This window comes from Arachis hypogaea, chromosome 4 (assembly GCF_003086295.3).
Source record: "Arachis hypogaea cultivar Tifrunner chromosome 4, arahy.Tifrunner.gnm2.J5K5, whole genome shotgun sequence".
Taxonomy (NCBI): Eukaryota; Viridiplantae; Streptophyta; class Magnoliopsida; order Fabales; family Fabaceae; genus Arachis; species Arachis hypogaea.
In genome coordinates this window covers 2,636,200-2,656,984 of record NC_092039.1, presented here as the reverse complement: position 1 = coordinate 2,656,984, position 20,785 = coordinate 2,636,200, and the positions used below count along the sequence as shown (strand labels likewise).

The 20,785-nt window shown below is 36.6% G+C and overlaps 1 protein-coding gene and 1 long non-coding RNA gene across 10 annotated transcripts; one reads left to right on the top strand and one right to left on the bottom strand.

Moving 5' to 3' along the window:
- Positions 1-3,020: 3,020 nt before the first annotated feature.
- Positions 3,021-6,008, bottom strand: LOC112795709 (uncharacterized). Its single transcript, XR_003198933.3, has 2 exons — positions 5,421-6,008; positions 3,021-5,213 (listed from the first exon to the last, which is right to left on the bottom strand). It is a non-coding gene; the product is annotated as an uncharacterized lncRNA (long non-coding RNA).
- A 1,185-nt stretch (positions 6,009-7,193) lies between these two features.
- LOC112795707 (uncharacterized) lies at positions 7,194-19,274 on the top strand. 9 transcript variants are annotated; one of them, XR_011880857.1, is made up of 19 exons: positions 9,700-10,110; positions 10,797-11,073; positions 11,191-11,233; positions 11,512-11,633; positions 12,258-12,365; positions 12,763-12,907; positions 12,988-13,079; positions 13,556-13,649; positions 14,012-14,501; positions 14,720-14,862; positions 15,019-15,347; positions 16,212-16,379; positions 17,393-17,683; positions 17,824-18,109; positions 18,172-18,234; positions 18,366-18,410; positions 18,493-18,578; positions 18,674-18,764; positions 18,920-19,274. XR_011880857.1 is itself a non-coding variant. In XM_025837826.3 (18 exons), exons 2-18 carry the CDS (start codon positions 10,894-10,896, stop codon positions 18,995-18,997), a joined length of 2,916 nt encoding a protein of 971 aa, XP_025693611.1. In that variant the 5' UTR covers positions 7,194-7,654; positions 10,743-10,893; the 3' UTR covers positions 18,998-19,274. The 9 variants fall into 9 exon arrangements, 8 of the variants coding, with proteins under 8 accessions (XP_025693611.1, XP_025693617.1, XP_025693615.1 ...); XM_025837826.3 differs by lacking the exon at positions 9,700-10,110 and adding an exon at positions 7,194-7,654 and having other exon boundaries at positions 10,743-11,073; positions 17,824-18,234; XM_025837832.2 differs by lacking the exon at positions 9,700-10,110 and adding an exon at positions 7,267-7,654 and having other exon boundaries at positions 10,743-11,073; positions 11,498-11,633; positions 17,824-18,234.
- Positions 19,275-20,785: the final 1,511 nt, after the last annotated feature.

Here is a 20,785-nt window from a genome sequence, read left to right as displayed (position 1 = left end):
CTGAGCAATATGTCACGATTGAGATCTCACAAGAGCTTATTCGTGATTACCTGCAACAAGGGTACACTCATTTACATCTAGGAGCGATAAGGTTAATCCTGACCTTACATGGCAGAAAAGGCTTACCTGTGACAGCAAAGATTACACTCCTGGATACCACATTCAAAGAATACCAACATACTCTTATTGGAGTACTTGTCACCACCTTGACAAATGGAAGTGTGATCCTCACGATCTCTCCCAATTTTATCATAAGACTCACTAATCTAACACTTGCTCAAAGGATCAATATACAAGTCCAACGGAATGGAGTGACACAAAATGCTAGTGCTGAGCAAGCTACACTCCAGCATCAAGGCTTGTATAGAGTCCAAGATCATGCCTTAGATCTAAACCTTCCAAGTTCCACAGAAGATGCTCTTTTAATGTTCATTGATAAGAATCATGGGCCAATCATAGTTAACATCCCAAGAATGATTACTACAGAAGAACTTTCCTCTATAGTACCTTTGGAATGGATCTCTAACTATGAAAGAGCTTTCCACAACACGTTCCTGATGTGCATACAACAATGCCTTCGGTCATGAGCCGAGCATCAGATGGAACTGTTAGAACAGTCTTCCAAAAGCCAGGAACAAAAGGACAATCATCATTCAGGAGAATTTGTACTATTTCTCCTCTTACCATCCAACACACAAGTGAGCAAGAGGATCCCCCAAACCATTATTTCCAAGAAGGAAAACCTGTTTGTGTCTCGCACACTAATAACCATTTTATATGGGATGTTGATCCTAGTATATGTGATTCTAATTATAATTATGATTTATGGGGTGACTCTGAGGAAGAAGAATGCTTGAGAAAGCAGTCAAGAAAAAAGAAAAAGAAGCAGAGATGTGCTGCTCCACCAAGGATTTACTCACCAGATGAACCTGATGAAACACCAAGATTCAATCTAAAGAAGAGATCCCAAAAAATCCTCAAAGAACATCCTTTGAGAAGTCCTATTACTCTACCATGTGTGGCTACTATCCGATCTTATGACTAAGAGTTTCCTCCTCTTCAGGTTACCACTGATGATCAACGAGTCGCTCAAAGACCATATGTAACCCCTAAGGGAGTAACTCCACAAGGATACCAGTCAACCACACCACAAGATGAGGTCTTAAAGTGGCAAACTGATAATGCTATTAGTCAAAATAAAGTCTTGCTAAAAATTGACCATACCCTAGAAACACTTGTTGAAAAAACTGACAAGCTGTCTGCACAAGTGTATTCTATGCAAGCCCAAGTCAATGAATTGAAAGAACGCTTAACCAGGCAAGCTCAACAACTTGATCAAGACCTCAAGACATATATCCAGACTCAGTATTTTGGCCCTGATTTTCACAAAAAAGACCAAGAGTTGACACGCATAAAGGCGCAGCTCAAACAAATCGAGAAAGATAGAGCGAGGCAAACCAAACCCCAAGCTTTGGCCATAGATCCATTATCAATGTATCCACTACTATATCTCACATACTCTCTCATTTTTACTCCTTCCAATTTTTACTCTGGTATGCTATTCTGTAACCTGAGCTCACTTCGAAATTATTGTTCTTAGTGTGGAGCCACTTGAGTTTATCCGCTTCATCTGAGATTGTAATGGCCTGGATCCTTTGACTAATATCTGCTGAGACTTTTTGATTTATCAATTCACTATTACATGTCCCATTTGGCAGGATGAGGTCCTTCACCCATACGATTCTTGGGATCTGATAGTCAGTTTCTGGCTCCGAGAAGGAGAAGGTCGAAACGGGTATAGTGAAGGCAACTATGGATCATGGAAAACTCGAACCACTAAACCAATTCCAATGCTCCAAATCAGGCATTTCTCAAGCACAGTGCTTCCTTCCAGGATGTCCCGCCAACCTTATGACGGTAACGTCCCTAACTCAGCACTCATTATATTATCGTACCTAAAGTACTTGCATTTTAATATTTTAGATAGTAAAGTATTTGGTTGAGTTGCGACTTTCCAACACTGCTTAGCTAGTAACACTAGATTCTAAGCTCTAAGATCTTTAAAGCCCAAACCCCATTCTCTTTTTGGTCGTGTCATCGTCTCCCAACTTATCCACGCCATCTTCTTCTCTGCCCCCCTTTCGACCCCACCAAAGCAGCTGAAGAATTCCATGTATCTCTTTTGAGAGTGTGTTTGGAAGCTAAAAACAGGATAAAGAGAATGTGGGAATAGCCGCACCCACTGCTTTTATTAAAATCTTCCTACCTGCTGGTGTTAGTAGTATGTGTTTCCAGTCCTATACTTTACGTTTAACTTTTTCCTTGATCTTATTGAAAATGGCCTTTTTTTATCTCTGTACTACCAACGGGAGGTCTAAATGTTTATCTTGGTCCCCGAAGTTCTGAATGTTGAGCTTATCTACCAAACCCAACCAAGAATCCATGGATGTGTTATTGTTAAAGAAGATTGTAGATTTATCCAGGTTAACCTTTTGACCACTCAATCATTCATATCTCTCAAGTAGATAAAGGATATTATCACAACTCTTCTCATTAGCCCTGCTAAATAAGATTCATTCATCTACAAATAACAAATGATTTATTGAGGGGCACTGTTTATTAATTTGAATACTAGAGATGATACCATTTTGCTCTGTCTTATGTAGCAAATAGGATAAACCTTCTGCACAAAAAAGACATAGGTATAGAGATAGGGGTCACCTTGTCAGATACTCCTATTTGATCTAAAGAAATCAAATGGTTGTCCTTCAACAACAATAAAATAAGAAACGGTGGTAACCACATCTTGAATCCATTTAATCCACTTAGGGTTAAAATCCAACTTCCCCAACATAAACCATATAAAAGGCCATTCAACTCTATGATAGGCTTTACTCATATCCAGCTTAATCGTCATTTCTAAGTTTAAGCCCCTCTTTTTGTTCTTTAAGTAGTGCATGTATTCATGGACAATAAGGATGTTATCAAAAATTAATATCCCTTTTAGAAAGGCACACTAATTAAAACTAATCATCAAATTCATAATAGATTGCAGCCGGTGAACAATTATTTTAGAAATAATATCGTAGACAACAGATGAGAGGTTAATCGATATAACCTGAGACATACCATGTGCATCAGTGATATTTGGAATTAGGTAGATTTGAGTATAATTAAAACTCCTCAACATTCTTCCACTCACAAAGAAACTCCTCACTGCCTTATAGACATCTTCAGCTACAACATCCCAATAGAAATGGAAAAATTTTGCCCTGGAACTATCGTCTCCTGGTGCACTGTTAGAATTAATACTGAAGGTTGCTCGTTTCACTTCTTCCAAGAAAATTGGTGAAAGAAGCCGACAATTCATGGCTGGGGAGACCTTGGCCGAGAAGTCTTCAAATAGAGGCTTTGGGTCTTCATGTTCTGTAGAGGAAAAAATGGCCCGAAAGTACTCTTCAGCTACCTTTGCTATATCTTCACGGGAAGTCACGTAGCTTCTGTTACTCCTTTTCAATTTTCAGATTTTGTTGTTGCGAGTCCAGGATTGGAAGGATTGGTGAAAGAACTTTGAGTTTTTATCCCCCTCTTTCGACCATTTGATTCTTGACTTCTCCTTCCAGTAGCTCTCCTCTTTGCTATTAGCCCTTTTTAGTCTCTTTTCCAACAAACTTAACGCGTCTCCCCTAAACACCCCTGCATTTTTAAGTATCTCAATCTACCCACACAACCTGTCTATCTCTTCTTGGAATTTCAGTTAGTGCTTTGTTGCCATTCTACTAACTTATGCCTACACAGCTTCAGCTTTTGTGCTAATTTAAACATGGTTGAGCCCTCAAAATGAGTATTCCATGCTTTAGTTATTAGTGACCGAACCTCCTTAAGGCCACACCACCCCTTTAGAACTTAAATCTTTGCTTGGATTTCTCCTTTTGAGGATTTAAGACCAAAAGAATTGGTTCATGATCAGAGCCATTTTCTATAAACCTCAGAACCGAAGCTGTTGGAAACATAGTTGTCCAATCTCCATTTGCCATAAATCTGTCTAACCTATCCATGACAAGGTCCACCCCCCTTCTGCGACTAGACCACGTATAAGGTCTACCTGCCATACCCAAATCAACCAATCCATTATCGTCTATAAATTCTGTGAACTCTACTATAGAACTCCATGCCTTAAGCCCTCCTCTTGACTGACAATTGCATTGAAGTCCCTAAATATCACGATCTTTCCTGAAGTTGCTGGCACACATCAGAGATTTCTCCATACTGCATTAGCCGAACTTGATCAGAGCAACTCAGATGGACTCCAATTAATCCCCAAGATGTATCTGCAACCTCATCCTTTATTCTGGCTGCAATGTAAGAGTAATCCGCTGCAACCACTTCTATATTTACCCCCTCTTTCCACGCTATAACTAATGCTCCAGCCATCCCATTTGGATAAATAATTCTTCAATCATGAAATCTGCACATTCTTAGCTTACGTTCCACCAATTGAAGTTGGTTTTTTTGTTTCACAAAGGAACACAACCTCAAGAGAGTGGAATCGACACATTCCTTTAAAGTTTTAGACTATCAAGGGTCTCTCCAAACCCCAACAGTTTCAAATTAGCACCTTCATGGGTCCGAGGGTGCCATTTTACGGCTGGCACCCTCCACCCTCTAAGCAACATCATTATCATTCTCCAAGTAGACTTTCTTCCAGCTACTTTCATTCTCTTTTCCAATGTTTCCTTTCTTACTACCAGCATACATCAATTTCGAACTTCCTTAATGTCTGGCTAGCATTTTCAGATTATTCATCTTTGATCTTGCAGATAGGCTATCATCATTTGTCACCACAATCTTCTCAGTGTTCACCGGCATCAGAATCTCTGCCAATACCCATGTACCAATCGGTTCTGGGTTGGATTTCCAAGAGCTGCCCTTATTTCTCTCAACCATATGTTCGCTTACTTCTCTGCATGAGGTTGAATTGCATTCTGAAGTTTTCTTTTTTTTTCCTCCAGTAGTCATGAGGGAACTGGTTTTTTCCTTGGTTTGTGGGAAGGAGCCACCAGTGTTCCTCATTACTTCTGATTCAGTGGCTTCCTTTCTTTCTTCCCGTTTATCTACCTGAGCTGCTTTAACCCAATTTCAAATGCCTTCCATTTTGACTTGTTGCTTCTTTGAATCCTCCAAAAAATTTGGGCAATTTCTCACTTCATGTCCTAGCAAAGCATAGTAATTACAGATTACTCCCAAACGTTCATAATGGAGTCCAATTTTCATAATTTTCTTATTCGGTCTAGCCAGTTTCAGGAAGTCTTTAAATTTATTGAAGCTATTTATCTCTATTTGTGCTTTTATAATTCTTGCTTCCTTTTCCCTTACAATGTTGTGATTGAACCAATTTTGTTTTCCAGTTTGCGTCCTACCTCGAGGCTTTTGAATTGTTCAGGCAAACCCCATAATTGAATCCAAATCGGAGCTCCTCCTTCACTCCATTCTTTAATGTGGAGCACGTACCCTTTGAATAGTCATGGTGATCCTCTTTCAATTCTCTTTGCTTCATCCTCGTCTTCAAAGAAAAGTTGAAAAAGGTTGCAGTCCTTCTCTACCACTTGAAAACCCTCCGGTCTACTCCATATTGCCTTCATAGCGCTTTCCATTGTGCCTACAGAGAATATTCGATCAACAAAGGTTCTCCCCATAAGGCTTTTTTTTTTTTTTATAGGCTTGTACTCTAATGGATATGTCTTCCTCCTCAATTAACACCACATCCTCCTTATTCCCTTTAGCCTTTGGATTATAGTGATTGTGATATGTTCCTCTTTCGTCCATGTCTGGTAATAGTAGCAACTTTGGGATATGTAAAGAAGTGTTGATTTTGAGAGTTTAACCCACCTTAATAGGGCGCTACGATAAAAGCCCTAACAGAGCACCGTTTTACCTAATAGGCGCTATCTCTGAGCAAGTAAATTATGAGCTATGAAGGTAATCGAAACTTTTCATGTAAACTTAGTGTGTTAAAACCTTCTTTTAGGATCTATTTATAGATTTATAGATAAAAGTTTCAAATAAATAATAGTATGATATTATTTACTAAATCCACTTATTAATTGATAAAAATACATAATGAAAATCTATATCTATTAATTAATAATATTTTATATTCCATTATGTATGATAATGTTCCATATTTCATTCAGGGGTACGAAAACGGGTTGAACTCGTCGGGCCAACCCGCTAAAAAGACGGGTCGGATTAGAATTTGGAGCTTGCCAAATTAAAAAAATTTGTCAAACCCGTACCGTCAAATTAGCGGGTTTTACCAGGGTGGGGTGGACCGGTCCGTCGGGACGAAGATTTTTATTTATTAAATTTTTTATTAAATAAAAGAGTGATTGCTATTATAAAATTAATAATTATAAAATTTTTAAACACTTTTTTTTGTTTTTGTTTTTATTATTCTTTTAGTTATTTATTTTATTTTACAATTTCGTATATTTGCTCAAATTATGTAACTTATTTTTAAAATAAAAATGGTTCTATTGATAAATATTATTTTGAACAATTTTATTGAAATTAAAAATAAAAAAAGATAGTAAAGAAATTATATTATAATTTGACTATTTTTTATTTGTATTTGATTTTTTAATTATTATTTTTGGTTAATTTTAATGAATTTTATTTTTCAAAAAAAAAAAGAGTTAAGCGAGCTAGGGCGCCGACTCGCCATAAAGTGAGACGGGTTAGCATTTTAAACCCATCTTAGTTGACGGGGTGGGCCAGCTAGCCCCATTTATAAGACGGGCCTAGGCAGGACGAGTTGGAGCAGGCCGACCCACTTTGCCACCCGAATTCCATTATGTATAATAATACTCCATACTCCAAACCAACTTAGGTTGGTCGAGTGGTCAGCTCACTTGTCCGCTTAAGCAAGTGTCGAGAGTTCGAATTCCGCCTTGTGTATGCAGCAACCCATTGGCCAGCGGCAGACCCTTAAATGGAGCTCAGATCCGTGACGGATTAGTCCTTAACCTGTCGGGTTGGGAGATACCGTTTGGATAAACCAAAAAAAAAAATACTCCATACTCCATAATATGATATCCACAATTATAATTATTTTACAACACTTTAAACTGAAGATTTGGGCAAAAAAACTAGTAAATCCTAACCCGAAAGCCGGGGTTTTTTGAAACTTTTTTGAAGAAAACCGCCTGAACCGCCAAACGATGCCGTTTTGATCTAAAACTGATAAACCCAACGCTAATCCCGCCAAAAGCCCAGAACCAGAATCCTTTCTCCTTCACCGCTCTCTCCCTGTTCGCTCTCGTAGTGGCGTGTTGCGTCCTAACCCTCTCCGCCGCGTGCTTCCCTACCACGTGTTGTCGTACCGTCGCGCCTTAGCTGCCTTGCCTAACGTCGTAGCGTCATTGCCTCCCATCTCGAGTGGTCGTGCCTTCGCCGGACTGCCTTGCACCGTCGTGCCATTGCTCCCCTTCCTCGCGTTGTCGCGTCCTGTCCACCCTTGAGTATGGCTGGCTTCTCGCCTCTGCTCCCTTGAAGCTCCCGGATGCTGCTGCTAGCCCCTGCTCCCTTGTAACTCGTTGCTCGTCGCCGCATGCCGCCGCTCTTCCCACGCCGCAGCCCGCCGCCTTCAGATCTGGTATGCTCTGCTCTGTTTCTTCTCTCTAACAATTTCGGTATGTATTTAACAATTATTTTTTTAGTTTGAAAGCTTAGAAATTTTATCAGCCAGCAGTCAAGCGGTTTTAGAGGTGGGAGCCAAACTAGCTATATTGGTATATAGCTGTATTATTTTGAGGTTGTTTTGTTTTCTGATAAACTAGTACTTAGCTCTTGGTTTAGATGGGGGTACTTACTCAAGACTTTGTTTCTGCTTTCTAGTATGTCTTTCTTTGTAGACATATATAGATAGATCCCTTAGGATAAGAGTGTATAACTATATATAGAGTGAGGTATATATATCTTGATCTGGAGCTTTGAACTTGCCTTGGGTTCTCCTTTTGGTTTTGAGTTCTCAAATATTAGTGTATTACTGAAATAAAAGAAAAAAAAATCTTAGTAGAATTATTTTTAATTTTTGGTTAATTAGAATATGTTTATGTAAGGTTTTTTTTGGGGAGGGAGGAGGGGGTTATTTATGAGTTTAAATATTATTTTATTATATTGCAGTTGTTCTAGTTGAACTTTGGTTAAATCAGTTGAACCTTTGAACCATCGTAGTAGTAGCTAGAATGGTTTGATATGGGGTTCGGTTTTCAAATATGTAGTAATATGGTTTGTAAAAGCAAAAGGAATGTTAGTAAATCAAAGTTAATAATTCGGAGTTGATAATAAGTGCAGTGAGTAAAATGTTCATGGTATGAAATGTAGATTTTAGTTGCTATAAATTCTAGTTTGTGTATTGGGGACTTCATTCCTTTTATCTTCCTCTTTGGTTTTGCATAGAATAAATCACTTCTTCTCGTGTAGAGTGACCTGGTTCATCTAGGCTTCATCAAGTTAATTTGTTAGGCTTAATGAACTTGAAGCATCAGATGTAATTATGATTTTGATTGATTGCTAACCTGTTTCTTCTGATCTCAATTTGCTTAGGATATTATTTATGAAAGTTTCAACAGTATAAACTCGATGTCAGTCATCTCTCACAAACAAAATCTAGATTTGTAACCTATTTTTCCTATTTTTTCGTTACTTTTTAGCTAAGGGTTTTGATCCACCTGTGGCCTGTTAGACTGTGGCAATTTTTTTTTTTTTCCTGAAATTCTTAATCTTTATTTGATTGAACCTTGTGCCTGGTGATTTGTGGTCAACTGGTTTATGGCTATTTATAAGTGTGTTAAATAAGTTACATCTATGTTACTGATGGTACTAAATTGAGGCAGAGTAAAGATGAATCATCCCAATCCCTTCTATTAAGGAAGGAAGTTATTTTGGTGAAAATATTTCGATGCTGATTTTGGGTGGTTTTGGTGTGCTGATGACAGTGACAGAATTGTATAACTGAAACCTATTTATGAGTGCATCATAATTGGAGCGTGTTGAGATATTTTCGTGAAAAGATTGTTGTTAGATGGATTTTATGCCAATTTGAGTTTGGTGGAATGTGATAATTCAAGGTCTGGATGGAACTGCTGTTGCTGTTACTGTTACTGATTTATGAGATTAAGGTAAGTGGGTGTATATGTAATGGTAGTAATAATATAAGGAAGGTCTTTGTATGATTAAAACTAGGAAAAGTGGGGGTATCTGTAATTGTTAAAGAAGGGAAATGCTTCGTAATTTCCTCTTAAGTTAATTTGAAGTGGTTTAGCGGATCGAGATTGCATCTATATAAACTAATATCATACCCTTCTTGATCTTATAAGTGTTATTGTTGCTGTTGTCATGTTATGTTCAAATTTATTAGAATGACGATGTTAGGTGAAAATGTTAATGAATTTGTTAGAGATTTGTACAGTAATGTTGCTATGTTTGGAGATGAAAATTTAGTTGGATTGATGCTGACAAAAATTCTGAATGTTGCTAAGAGAGTTAATTAGAATTAGTGTTTTAAAATTGTGCTTATGGTGCTGCCATGACGTGGCAGAATTCATCCCCACAGCCATTCAGTGCTCGGTGCAACGAGTTTTTCATGGTGGGGCCATGGCGGCCAGCTATAGAAACAGCAGAAATGGCAGGCATTTTGGGATTTTTTTTTAAATTTGAGGGTTATTTTGCTAATTTAGGAAATCCTAAATGCAACAACTCACCTTCCTCAGCCTCCTTTCTTCAGAAAACAGCTTCTTCCTCTCTAATGCTCCCAAAACTCTCTTCTAACCCTCTTCACTGCTGCCAGAAGAACCACTGGTGCAGTGCCAGGTACCACCGTCTGGCTCCATTTCCTCCTTCTCCATCTTCCCTCTCTGATGTTCTCTCTTGTGTTATCTTTGACTCGCTTACACGCTGACACGCCAGGCACCTCTGTTGCTGACTCGCTGACACACTGATGTGCCAGGCACCACCGTTGCTGACTTGCCGCTCCTTGCTGTCACTGCTTGCTGCCGCTCCTTGCCGTCACTGCTTGCTGCCACTCCTTGCCACCGCTGCAAGCCACCGGTTCCCTCTCTCTCTCTCTTCATAACTTAGTTTCTGCAAGCCATCGGCTTCCGATTCCTTTTTTCTTTCTCCGGTTTCCCCTTTTATGTACATAGGTTCAGTGTTATCTTATAAACCTCTTTTTCTCCATCTTTTATTTCAATTTACATATGTTTTATGTCTGTTATGACTTGATGTTATGTTTATTTGTTGAATTTGCTACTGCATTTGCTGAATTAATTGAATGCCTTATGAGTAGAAAATTGCTTAAATTAATTAGATTTTATAATTTTATACATTTGCAAATTTTCTACTTCTTTTTTTTGTGCATATATATGTAATTTTTAGGTAAGCCACCATTTCCCACAGCACCATCAGCCATAATTCTATGGCGGATTTTTGGCTCACCACCATGAGCTGCCATTCGCAATAAAAAACTATGATTAGAATGTGGTTACAGTAGATACACAAGGGCTGGATTGGGACTGTGAAGAGGTTTTCTGTGTTCTGTTGGTCTGTGTTAGCTTTGAGGTTGTATAAGATTGATTGCGATTGAAGTTGCATGTACCAGTCACTCGCTGACACAGTTTTTGATTTGTGAGCACGTAATACTTGTCTATAAAAAAACATTATTGTGTAGTGCTTTCTTTCAGGCTCACTGCATAAACCTAATCTTTCATCCACTCTCACCGATTCATCTTCTCAAGGTATCCTTCCAGAGGCTGCTTTCATTCACCTCACAACCATAAGAATCTATGCTTCAGCGCACCACCAAGACAGACAGATCAAAGAACGAAGAGTAATATGTTAAAGGCAAAGGTATTCAATGGCGCGAACGTGTTCATGTCACGGAACCTGGTTCCGCCCGAGGTATTCGACACTCTTCATGATGTGCTCAAAGACAACGGTGCACAAGTGCACCTCTGCTGCGACCCTTCCCGCAATGGCCCCAATGATTACCATGTCATTTCTTGCAGTAAACATGTATTCCCTCATTCCCACTTTTGTTTTCTCTGCTCTCTTAATATTTTAATTCCAATTCTTCATAATTAATTAACTGACTAATGTTAAACTGGTGTGTTTTCTTTCTACGTTTTGCAGGAGAAGTTTGAGGATCTTAAAGCCAAAGGCTGCAAATTGCTTGGTACATGTTGAAAGTATAAGTTTCCATTTTCCTTTTTGTTTTAATTTTTTTTGTTGCAGTGATGATTTTAAATGCCTGCTGATTGCTGGTAGTTAGGGTAGGTCTCTGAAAGTGCTACCAATTTGACAGTTAAATGCAGAATCATTGATGTTTTCAAAAAATCATTGCAGCATGAATGAATATCTATGTGGTTCAGAATTCACTGATCATGTGTTGTTATGATATTGGCAAGGAAAATTGGTTTTGTTCCTCAGTTATGTTTAGTTGTTATTGGACAGGACCCAGATGTGTTCTTTCATGTGCTAAAGAACTTAAGCCTTTGCCTAAAGTTGGATTTACGTGTTGCCTTGCCATGGATGGTGTCAAAATACTTGCATCTGGCTTCGATACCAATGAGAAGGTATTGTGCATGTTTCCATTTTTTGATAATCATTGTTTTTATTATTATTATTTTTTCCAACTGAACTTAAGGTTGAAACTGTTGTCACTTTCACTATCAGCAATTCAGCATGGACATGAACTGCATTTTTGGCTATGCTTGGATGATTTTTCCCATCTTCAACTGTAATGTATCTAAAACTATTTGAGAAAAAAGTGATATATGGATATAGGAGGAATGAAAAATCAGTTGGAGTAATATTGTAATTCAACAACTAGAGTTATAAGATTTTTCCGTTTGTACAAAATAACTTCTGGTTTTAAATATCTGTTGATCTTAGCTATTATTTATGCCCATTCATAATTTTCTTCTTGCTTGTCCCCTTTCATTTAGCCTACCCCACCTATTAGGATAAGGCTTGTTGTTTCATCCCTTAAATGTAAATTTTATGGATAAGTTTGGTTTTTTTTCCTCTTCACCGTGTTGATCTTTCTAACAGTTTGTCATGACTACTTAAAGGTCCTGTTTTCAATTATCCTGTTTTATTTATGCACACAGAAGGAATTATTTTGTCGGATGTCTTATCATTCTCTCTGTTCTCATTTATGCTCTAAATTTGTTTGTTTGATGTATGTGAACACACAGCTTAAGATAGAAGAGATTGTGACTGAAATGGGTGGTCTTCTACATACTAAAGCATCACTGGATTTGAACTTTGTCATTGTGAAAAATGTTTTGGCTGCAAAATACAAGGTCTGGTCTCAGTCTCGGATATAGCACATGATCTGATATATAATGTTGCTTACTTTTGCTAACCTGAATATATAGTTATATCAGATGTTTAATGGTTCAACAGTTTTGCACATATTTAGAACTAGTGCTCAGTTTGTTCATCCTTTGTTTCTTTTCCATTAGTCATCTTGTTTCTTGGTCTATCTGACTCCCTCTCAAATCTCAAACACCGAATCTAGAGGTCTACTTGATTGTGGAAATATAGCCATTTCAAAAACTTGTTTGACAATTATAATTATTCAGGATGTCCATTCTTCTTTTATAAAATTTGAAAAACCCATTATCCCTCATCCACTCTTTGTGGAGGTTTGGATATTCATGATATACGTCTTACAAATATCCTTTATGTGTCTTGCAGTGGGCTTTGAATATACTGAAGAAACCAATAGTTACTTATGAATGGTTAAAGCAATGCTCAGAGGAGCATCGTGTTGTTCCTCAGGAGTCATACAAGGTCCTTCCTTTCTCCGGGTTGACGATTTGTGTTACTGGGATTCCAGCAGGTTATAACATAGCTATCTGTTGGTCTTGGTCATAATAGAATTGTTGGATCATGGATGTTAATTTGCTTCAGTTATTTCAGATAAACGCAAAGAGATTGAGAAGCTTACTTTACAAAATGGTGGAAAGTACTCTGCAGAATTGACAAAGAAGTGCACTCATTTGATTTCTGATATATCCTTCCAGTGGTCCTCTACTTTTAATGAGGGTGTTTCTTTTCTTTTTTTTTTTTCAGATATCAAAATAGGCACAATCTACTTGCTTTCAGTGTCTGCTGCATATCTTTCTTAATTCTAGTTAATATTCTTTTTAAGTTGGCTGTTGGCTTCTTGACATACTCTCATCTCAAGTCAACATTAACATTTGGCTCATTTTGATAATGTATTGCTGTGTGATTGCAATATTGGGCTTCCTGTATGAGTGAGCTTTTCTGCTGATGTGCTAACTTTTATTCTTCTCTCCTAGTGTCCCACCTTGTATAGTCTTTGTGCTTTGATGTCATTCTTTGCTTGCAATTGCATAAACGCTTCAAATGATGTTTTTTCCCCCCTTGTGCATATGGTCCTCTATCACTGAGTTCAGTATTGAACTCAAACATCTTTTGATGTGGCTTCAGCATGGTGCATAATTGTGTTCTTGACAATTTTTAAGCTCCTGAAGGTGACAAATATAAGGTAGCAAAACGTTGGGGCCATATTTATACTGTGACGAGGAAATGGTTTGATCAATCTATTGCTCGAAGAGGTAACATATGCATGTTAATAGCTTTGTAACACCTTTTGTCTTTTAAAGACCACTTTGATATTCTCTATATCATTGGAGAACAGATTCTAAAACTAGGTCGGGTAAATTTCAAAATAGATTAGAATCGAAAGTTAATAATATTAAGTTGAAAACAGGTTATAAGTATAAGAAACTTTTTGAAGATTATGATTATGATTTCATACAGTTGTTAAAAGAAACATTTTTCAAACAATTAAAAGAGTTATTCAGAGTTCTAATGCTTAAATATTCTCTCTCACTTTCTCTCCTTTTCTACATCAACCCTTAAGTTTCAACTGCACTCTGAGTATCCATTGTTCTGTTTTATTTGTTTTCATTGGTAGCATGTCTGAACGAGGAGTCCTACCCAGTTCAGAATGGACCTGTATCTTCACAGAAAGTGATTAAGGACATAGATGTACAGCATAGCCAAGAAACGGATATTAGTAAATTTCAATCTGGAGTATCCTCAGCTGTTACAGATCCAAACATGCTGGTTTCTTCTTATGCTGAGTTTGTAGATAAAGACCAAGAAGCTACATGTTCAGAATACACGTCTTCTTTTACAAATGTTGCTACATTTGTCAAAGATACAAATGCTGAAGCACCTCGAGGAAAGCCCAGTGATGAATTGAACCTTGATGGCCCTGTTGCCAATGATTCTGAATCTGATGATAATGATCTGTACTTATCCGAGTGCAAAATCTTTCTTGTTGGCTTTGAAGCTTCTGACATGCGGAAACTAGTTAATATGGTGCGGAAAGGTGGAGGTTCCCGATATATGTCTTTAAATGCCAAGCTGACACACATAGTTGTTGGAAACCCTTCAGAATCGTGAGTCTATTTTGAGATTATGAAGAAACTTCATGGATATCTATCATCTCTTTGTTTGATAACTTCCTTGAATATTTGTGCAAAGTTGCTACCAATGCTAATGTTGATGATATTTGGACGTTATTTTCACTAATGTGACTATTTTCATGTGCACAGTTTGGCAAAAATTCTCATTGCTAATAGTTATGACTGATCTCGACATGATTTGGATTTTTAAGGGAAAAGAAGGATGTAAGGAGTCTTGCTGCTTTAGGTGTCATTTATGTTGTTAAAACGTCCTGGCTTGAAGATTGTAACCGTGAAAAGAAAGAAGTCCCTGTTCTAAGGAGACACATTGCATCTGATCTACTTGTTCCAAAAGGTCTGCTATTACTGTGTTCATCTTTGTTGTGTATCTTAGTCTTAGTTATGCTAATTGTTCAGGCTAGTAAATGCTCTTTAGTAAGTCAATCCGAAATAGTGAATATGCTTTATTGAAATTAATTGCTTTTGTTGTTCTCTGGTTTCCTAAATTTAGGAAGCATTGTCAAAGGAGCATCAACAAGCATGTCCATGGTTCAAGGTAAAAGCTGTGGTTTTCCTAAAAGCTTGCAGAGTGCTCAGGTGGTGGGAGTTATGGCCTCTGGAGGTGTAAAGCCAGTATCTTTGGGGAAAGATAAACTGGATGTGGGTACAAGTGTTCACTCATTCAGTAAAGCAATGGGGCAAAATCAACATGCTTCTAATAAGATGACAGCTCCAAAGATGACAGTGACACAACGTGATCCCAGTGTAGAATATGTTAAGTCCACAACAGTTTTCAAAGGGAAAATATTTTGTTTCTCGGATTTATTTCCTGAAGAAAGGGTAAGTAAAATATTTTTTATAAGTATGATGTGTAGAATAGACTTTTAACTGGAGGATCAATGCTCACTATGATTATGTTAGAAAAGTTGGAGAACAGATAATAGGAATCCTGAATGGTGTGCTTGGAGAAATGTATCTGGAAGGTTAATGTACGCGGATGAACTTAGAATTGACCTATGCTTCTTACAATTACCTCAAAAGGGAAAATCTTCATCTTGCTATCCTAGGCTGTATAATAATTGGTTCTTCAAAAAATTGCAAAAACACTAATTTTGCAAGGCCTTGAATTTCACTTGAAAAATGAACATATGATTTTACATAACCAAATGGATTTTCTGCTCTACATTAACCTTTCAAAACAATGTTCACTGACCATAACTTTGGCAATTTGTTGCTGAACTGGGTTCTAATAGAGTAAGCTGAGTTGATGGAACTAGGAGCTAGAGTAAGTAGAGTTAAGTGTCTATAAGCCACAGGCAGCTTGGAAGCTGTTGAAAAAGTTACAACAGCTCCCAGCTAGGATAACAGACTCTGCCAGCTAGGATAGCAGTCTGTAAATAACTGTTAGCTAGAAAAAGATTCAGCACTCCACTATTTATGTATGTATACTTCCTCCTCAAACTTTCTCTCTACATTGAAACACTATCAGCTCCAATGTATTGATATTCTTAATGTGCCAACTGTTAATTTACTCTGTTGTTGATTTATTATATTTTGGACAGTTTTATAAACAATCTAGAATTGTTGATACCAAATAAATATGGCGATTAGTGTATTTGTGATGACTTTTCATCAGTATTCCATATGTATATATTTATGTATTTATATGCTGTTGTGTAATTTACTCATGATCTCTTCTGCTAGAGAGCTGAGGTCATCGAATGGATACATCAAGGGGGAGGACAAGTAATAAGTGGGAAAGTAAAACATGGTGTCCATTTTACTGTTGAATGTCATGGTGTAACACCCATGATGACAGCAAATTCCCAAAGTACATATGTTTCGAGTCATTGGATACGATCTTGCTTACAGGTAATCCTAGCAGCCACAGTTTAATTTTGGGCAAGTACTCACGAAGCCAAGTTTTCCATTTCAGGTTTATTTTTTGTCATTTTTAGATGCCTAATCAGTAATAGATCTTGATATTATTTAATACTGTGTAAGCTGATGGAAGAGACAACTTTGTTTTCGTCTATCCATTATATATTACTGCAAGAATTTAATGTTTTAAATCACTCGTAAGTCATTTTTTCAGTTTGCTACACTTATACTGAATGAAACAGTTGAAATTTTGGCTTTAATTTGGGATAAGGTTATTTTTGGCTTCTGTTTGGTGTTCAGCAGTCTTTTTAATAGTGCTCCTTTATCTGATGTTTAACATGCATTGTACTCTTTTTATGTCTTAGCTGGTGTGCATATATTCTTTGTAACGGGGTTTCTTTAGCTGATATTCAAGGGGATTGGCGTGCATTGTTACAGAGCTAATCTTTTTATGTCATAGCTATACTTTTTGTATCCAATTGAAGGGAGGAAGAAAAAAAAGGAGGGGGGAGGGAGGGGGAGGGGTTTGAGTTGGTCAGGAATTATAGATTAATCTTGGGAAAGAATAGCCTTATTGAGTGAGGAGAGGATGGAAAGTGAGTACAATACATTCTGGTTGGATAAAATGTGGAATAGAGCAATTAATCAGAAGAAAGCACACCTAGTTCTCGGCTCTGCACCCTCTTTCCCCTTCGTTTCATTCTGCTTTCTTCTATTTTCCTTCACTAGTCATCATGAATAGTGCATATTAAGCTGTTCCAAAAGCCAAAGAGGAGAGGGCTGAACAATTAAGTTTGATGGCTTTTGATAATGGTAAATTATAGTCGTAAAACTAAAAGATGTTCTAAAAAGAAGTTTGCACCCGTCATCTATTATTTTTCTCCATGTCTTAATGATATTTTTGTGTGTTTACCTACTAATGTTGTGGCCCCACTTAGTGGGTTAGGTCCTTGTTATTGTTGCTTGTACATACTAATCTTGAGATTATGTTCTTTCTTTTAAAGGCCGGATACCTAATGGATGTTGGCAGTCATATTCTTTATTCTCCACTTTCCTGTCGCGTTCCCTTGCCCGGGTTTGAAAGCTTTCGGTTTTGTGTTTCGCAATATGAGGAAAAAGAAAGAATTCTACTACGGAACTTGTGTTTTGTTTTGGGAGCTAAATTTGTGGAGAAGTTAACGAAGAAGGTCAGCCATTTGTTGTGTAAATTCAAGAATGGGCCCAAGTATGATGCTGCTTGTAAATGGGGGATCCGGTCAGTTACTGCCGAATGGCTGTTTGAATGTGTCAAACAGGTAATGTTATCTATAGTGGCTGTTGACAGCACAGTTAGGACTTTAATGTAAGCCTGGAATAAATATTTAATGCATGCATTTCTGTGACATATTTCCTCTCTGATCTCCAATTTTTATTTTATTTTATTTTTATTTTTCAGAATGGAGTTGTTGCCATAGACCATTTTTTACCAAAAGAAGTCACTGCTCAAGATCGGGAGGCAGGAATTTGTACTGTGAGTCAATTTCCTACTCAGGCCGTTCAAATGATAAGTGATCTGACGTCCCAGTATCTGAATCAATCACAAAATTCGACAGACAAAGTAAATAGAGGCATATATAGCGGACTTGCCAGTAATGGGACCGATTTAAAAATATCAAATATTCAGAGCAAAAAGGCAAGGCTTGTGGAAGATCCTGATAGGGTGTCTTCTGCAGTATATTCAGGTATTCATCATGTCAATGGAATGAATTTTTCTGAAGACAATACCGTAAAAGATGCTGGACAGGTTCCTCATGCTGTTCCTGATGTTGCTGCTGCAATTGAGGACTTGTTAGAGGAGACAAGCAAGGTATAAGTCTTTCTTTTTTGTTTTTCCATTTTTTATTGTTAATGCTACATTCGCTTTGTTTTTGCTCTACTATGTCCAATTTTTTTGTTTCCCTGTATACTGGTTAACTTGCTTTTTTTCTTTCCTCAAAGATGCATGATCAGAGGTCACCAGGGAGTACAGGGCGTGAGAGAAGTGTATCCTTTTAAAATTTATAACTTCGTTGAGGTTGTGTTTTATTTGTAATTTTCGAAAAAGTGATCCTTGATGCCAGAATAGATCTATTCATCGGGTTGTACTATCGTTTGTGAAGAGAATTCCAATCCTAATGCTGTGTTTGGATTGTCGAAACACTGGTTAAACAGGTTAGCATTTTGTTGTATATTATGCCAGCTGTATCATCATGTACATGATTTTTCACCACACTTCTAAATCTCTAACAAAGTTATAATTTTCTCAGAGGTGGCAGAAAAGATGATGATGGTGAGGCTTCTCGAGACAGACGAGCTGAAACTTATGATCATTTTAGCGAAACACAAACAGAATCTCAGGTTTTCTTAGTTACATGCAATTAGTATTACATTTTAATTTGTCATACTACATTTTAAGTTTTTCTTGATATTATCTTCTGGTTTATGAATATTTCCTTGTTAGAACCTCCTTTTATTGTGCAGATATTAGTGTCAACTCTCTTCTTTTGATGCAGGTTGTTGGTTATGAAGAGGATTTGTCTGGAAGGCAAATGCTTATTGACAGAGTTCGAACTCGAAGTAGCGCACAATAACGTCGGAACACTCCTTAACAAGCTTTTCGTCAAGAATTTCATCTTGTCCTTCGCTACTTGAGTAAATATAAGCAGTAGGTTAGCATAGAATGCCAATTTGAATTATATGTATATCAGTATATATATGATTTGTTTGGCTTTGAGAAATAGCACCCCTGATGCCCAAGAATTGTGCTGGAAACGTAAGAAGCAAATAGTACAGAGCCACAGATGTGGTTGAGATAGGCAGAATGCTTTTGAGTAATTGCATAGTAATCTATCAAAAATATTCACACAAGATTTAAACGCTAAAAGAAAAAAGTTCACGAAAGATTAAAATGAGAAAAACGCTTATAAAATATTTTAAAATGTGGTAAGAACAACCAAATATTTAAATTTATATTCTCAAAGTTTTAAAGTTTTTGATTTATTTTTTTGTGACCTTTTGAAAGTATGAGTTGAATAATGAGACTTTTTTCCCCTTAAAAATTAGTTATTGTAAGTTAAGTAGATTAGTTTTGCGTATTAGAGTTTAAGAAATCGCAAAAGAAAGTTCTAGATATTGAATTTTATTCTAATATTTTGTATTTATTTTTTAAATATTTATTCAAATATTTTTATGAAAATTCAGATCAAATTGTTTGTTAAATACATAATATGTTTGTCACTTGTAAAAATTAAAATTGATATTTAAAGTTATTTTTGTCACGTTTTTAACTTCTAAAATCTGATAATGTTTTTGTTATTTTGATCTTTTACGTCCTGTTTGGTTGGAAGGAAAGAAATAGAAAGGAAAGAAAGGAAAGGAAAGAAATTGAGTGGATTTTTATTTTTTTTAGATGTGTTTGGATGAAAGGAAAATAAGAAGAAAAAAAATGTTATAAAAAGACAATTTTACCCTTATATTATAAAATACATTAAAAAAAGTAAAGGGGTAATATTAGAAGTAGAGAGAGAGAATTAGTTTTCTCTCCATTTTCTCTTCATTGTTGGAAGGAAAAAAAATTGGTGGATCTTACCAAAATTTTTCCATCCATTTTCTTTCCTCTCTCATTTCTCTCTTTAACCAAACAAAGAAAAATAACTATTTTCCTTTCCATTTCTTTTCCTTCCTCTCATTTTCACCTCAAACAAACACACCATTAGTGTATTTTTTGTATGTGTGTAAATCATTTTGTAATAAATTTGTGGTTTACTCTTAATTGCACCTTATTCTTGCTGCCACATGATTAATGTCATGTCTCTTCCATGGCATTTCTAGTGAAATTTATTGGCCTTGCCAAGAGTGTGGCTGCTCTAATGTGTCAATTTATATGAATGATTTTCCGCTTTAATGTGTCAATGCATGATAGCATAGATTCTGATGTAATGTCACTAATTCGTCTCAAATGATTCAGGGTTTTAGGTTGAGTCCCAGTAAGAGTTTGTCAAGTACGACTGTTGAGATTGGTTAGGGTATCAGTGCTTACCTTTCTATAGAACATGTTTCTTGTGGCGTATCTTTGGCTTTCTGTAAAACATGTTATTTGGGGCATATCTTTGGTGCATACAATATACTTAGGTTCAATGAAGACGACAGTAAAACCAAAAAATATATTATATGAAATTTCATATTCATTTACAATTATTTAATATATTTTTAATATTAAAATTAATGATTATATAAATTCATATGTTTATATATATTTGGGTTAACAAATCAAGTGAAAGTTTGATATAAACATAGGTTAATTGGATGACAGAGTATGAGTGCCTAACTCCCTATTATTGCATCCAATTTTGTGATCCGTATTTGACAAGATATGACTC

What these genes read in the sequence shown, in the direction of transcription:
- LOC112795707 (XM_072234852.1), top strand. Translation starts at nt 10,001, where the DNA reads ATGTGCCAGGCACCACCGTTGCTGACTTGCCGCTCCTTGCTGTCACTG. An exon ending in TCAATCTATTGCTCGAAGAG is followed by an intron (nt 13,650 to 14,011) that starts GTAACATATGCA and finishes TTTCATTGGTAG; the next exon opens with CATGTCTGAACGAGGAGTCC. An exon ending in AAACACAAACAGAATCTCAG is followed by an intron (nt 18,765 to 18,919) that starts GTTTTCTTAGTT and finishes CTTTTGATGCAG; the next exon opens with GTTGTTGGTTATGAAGAGGA.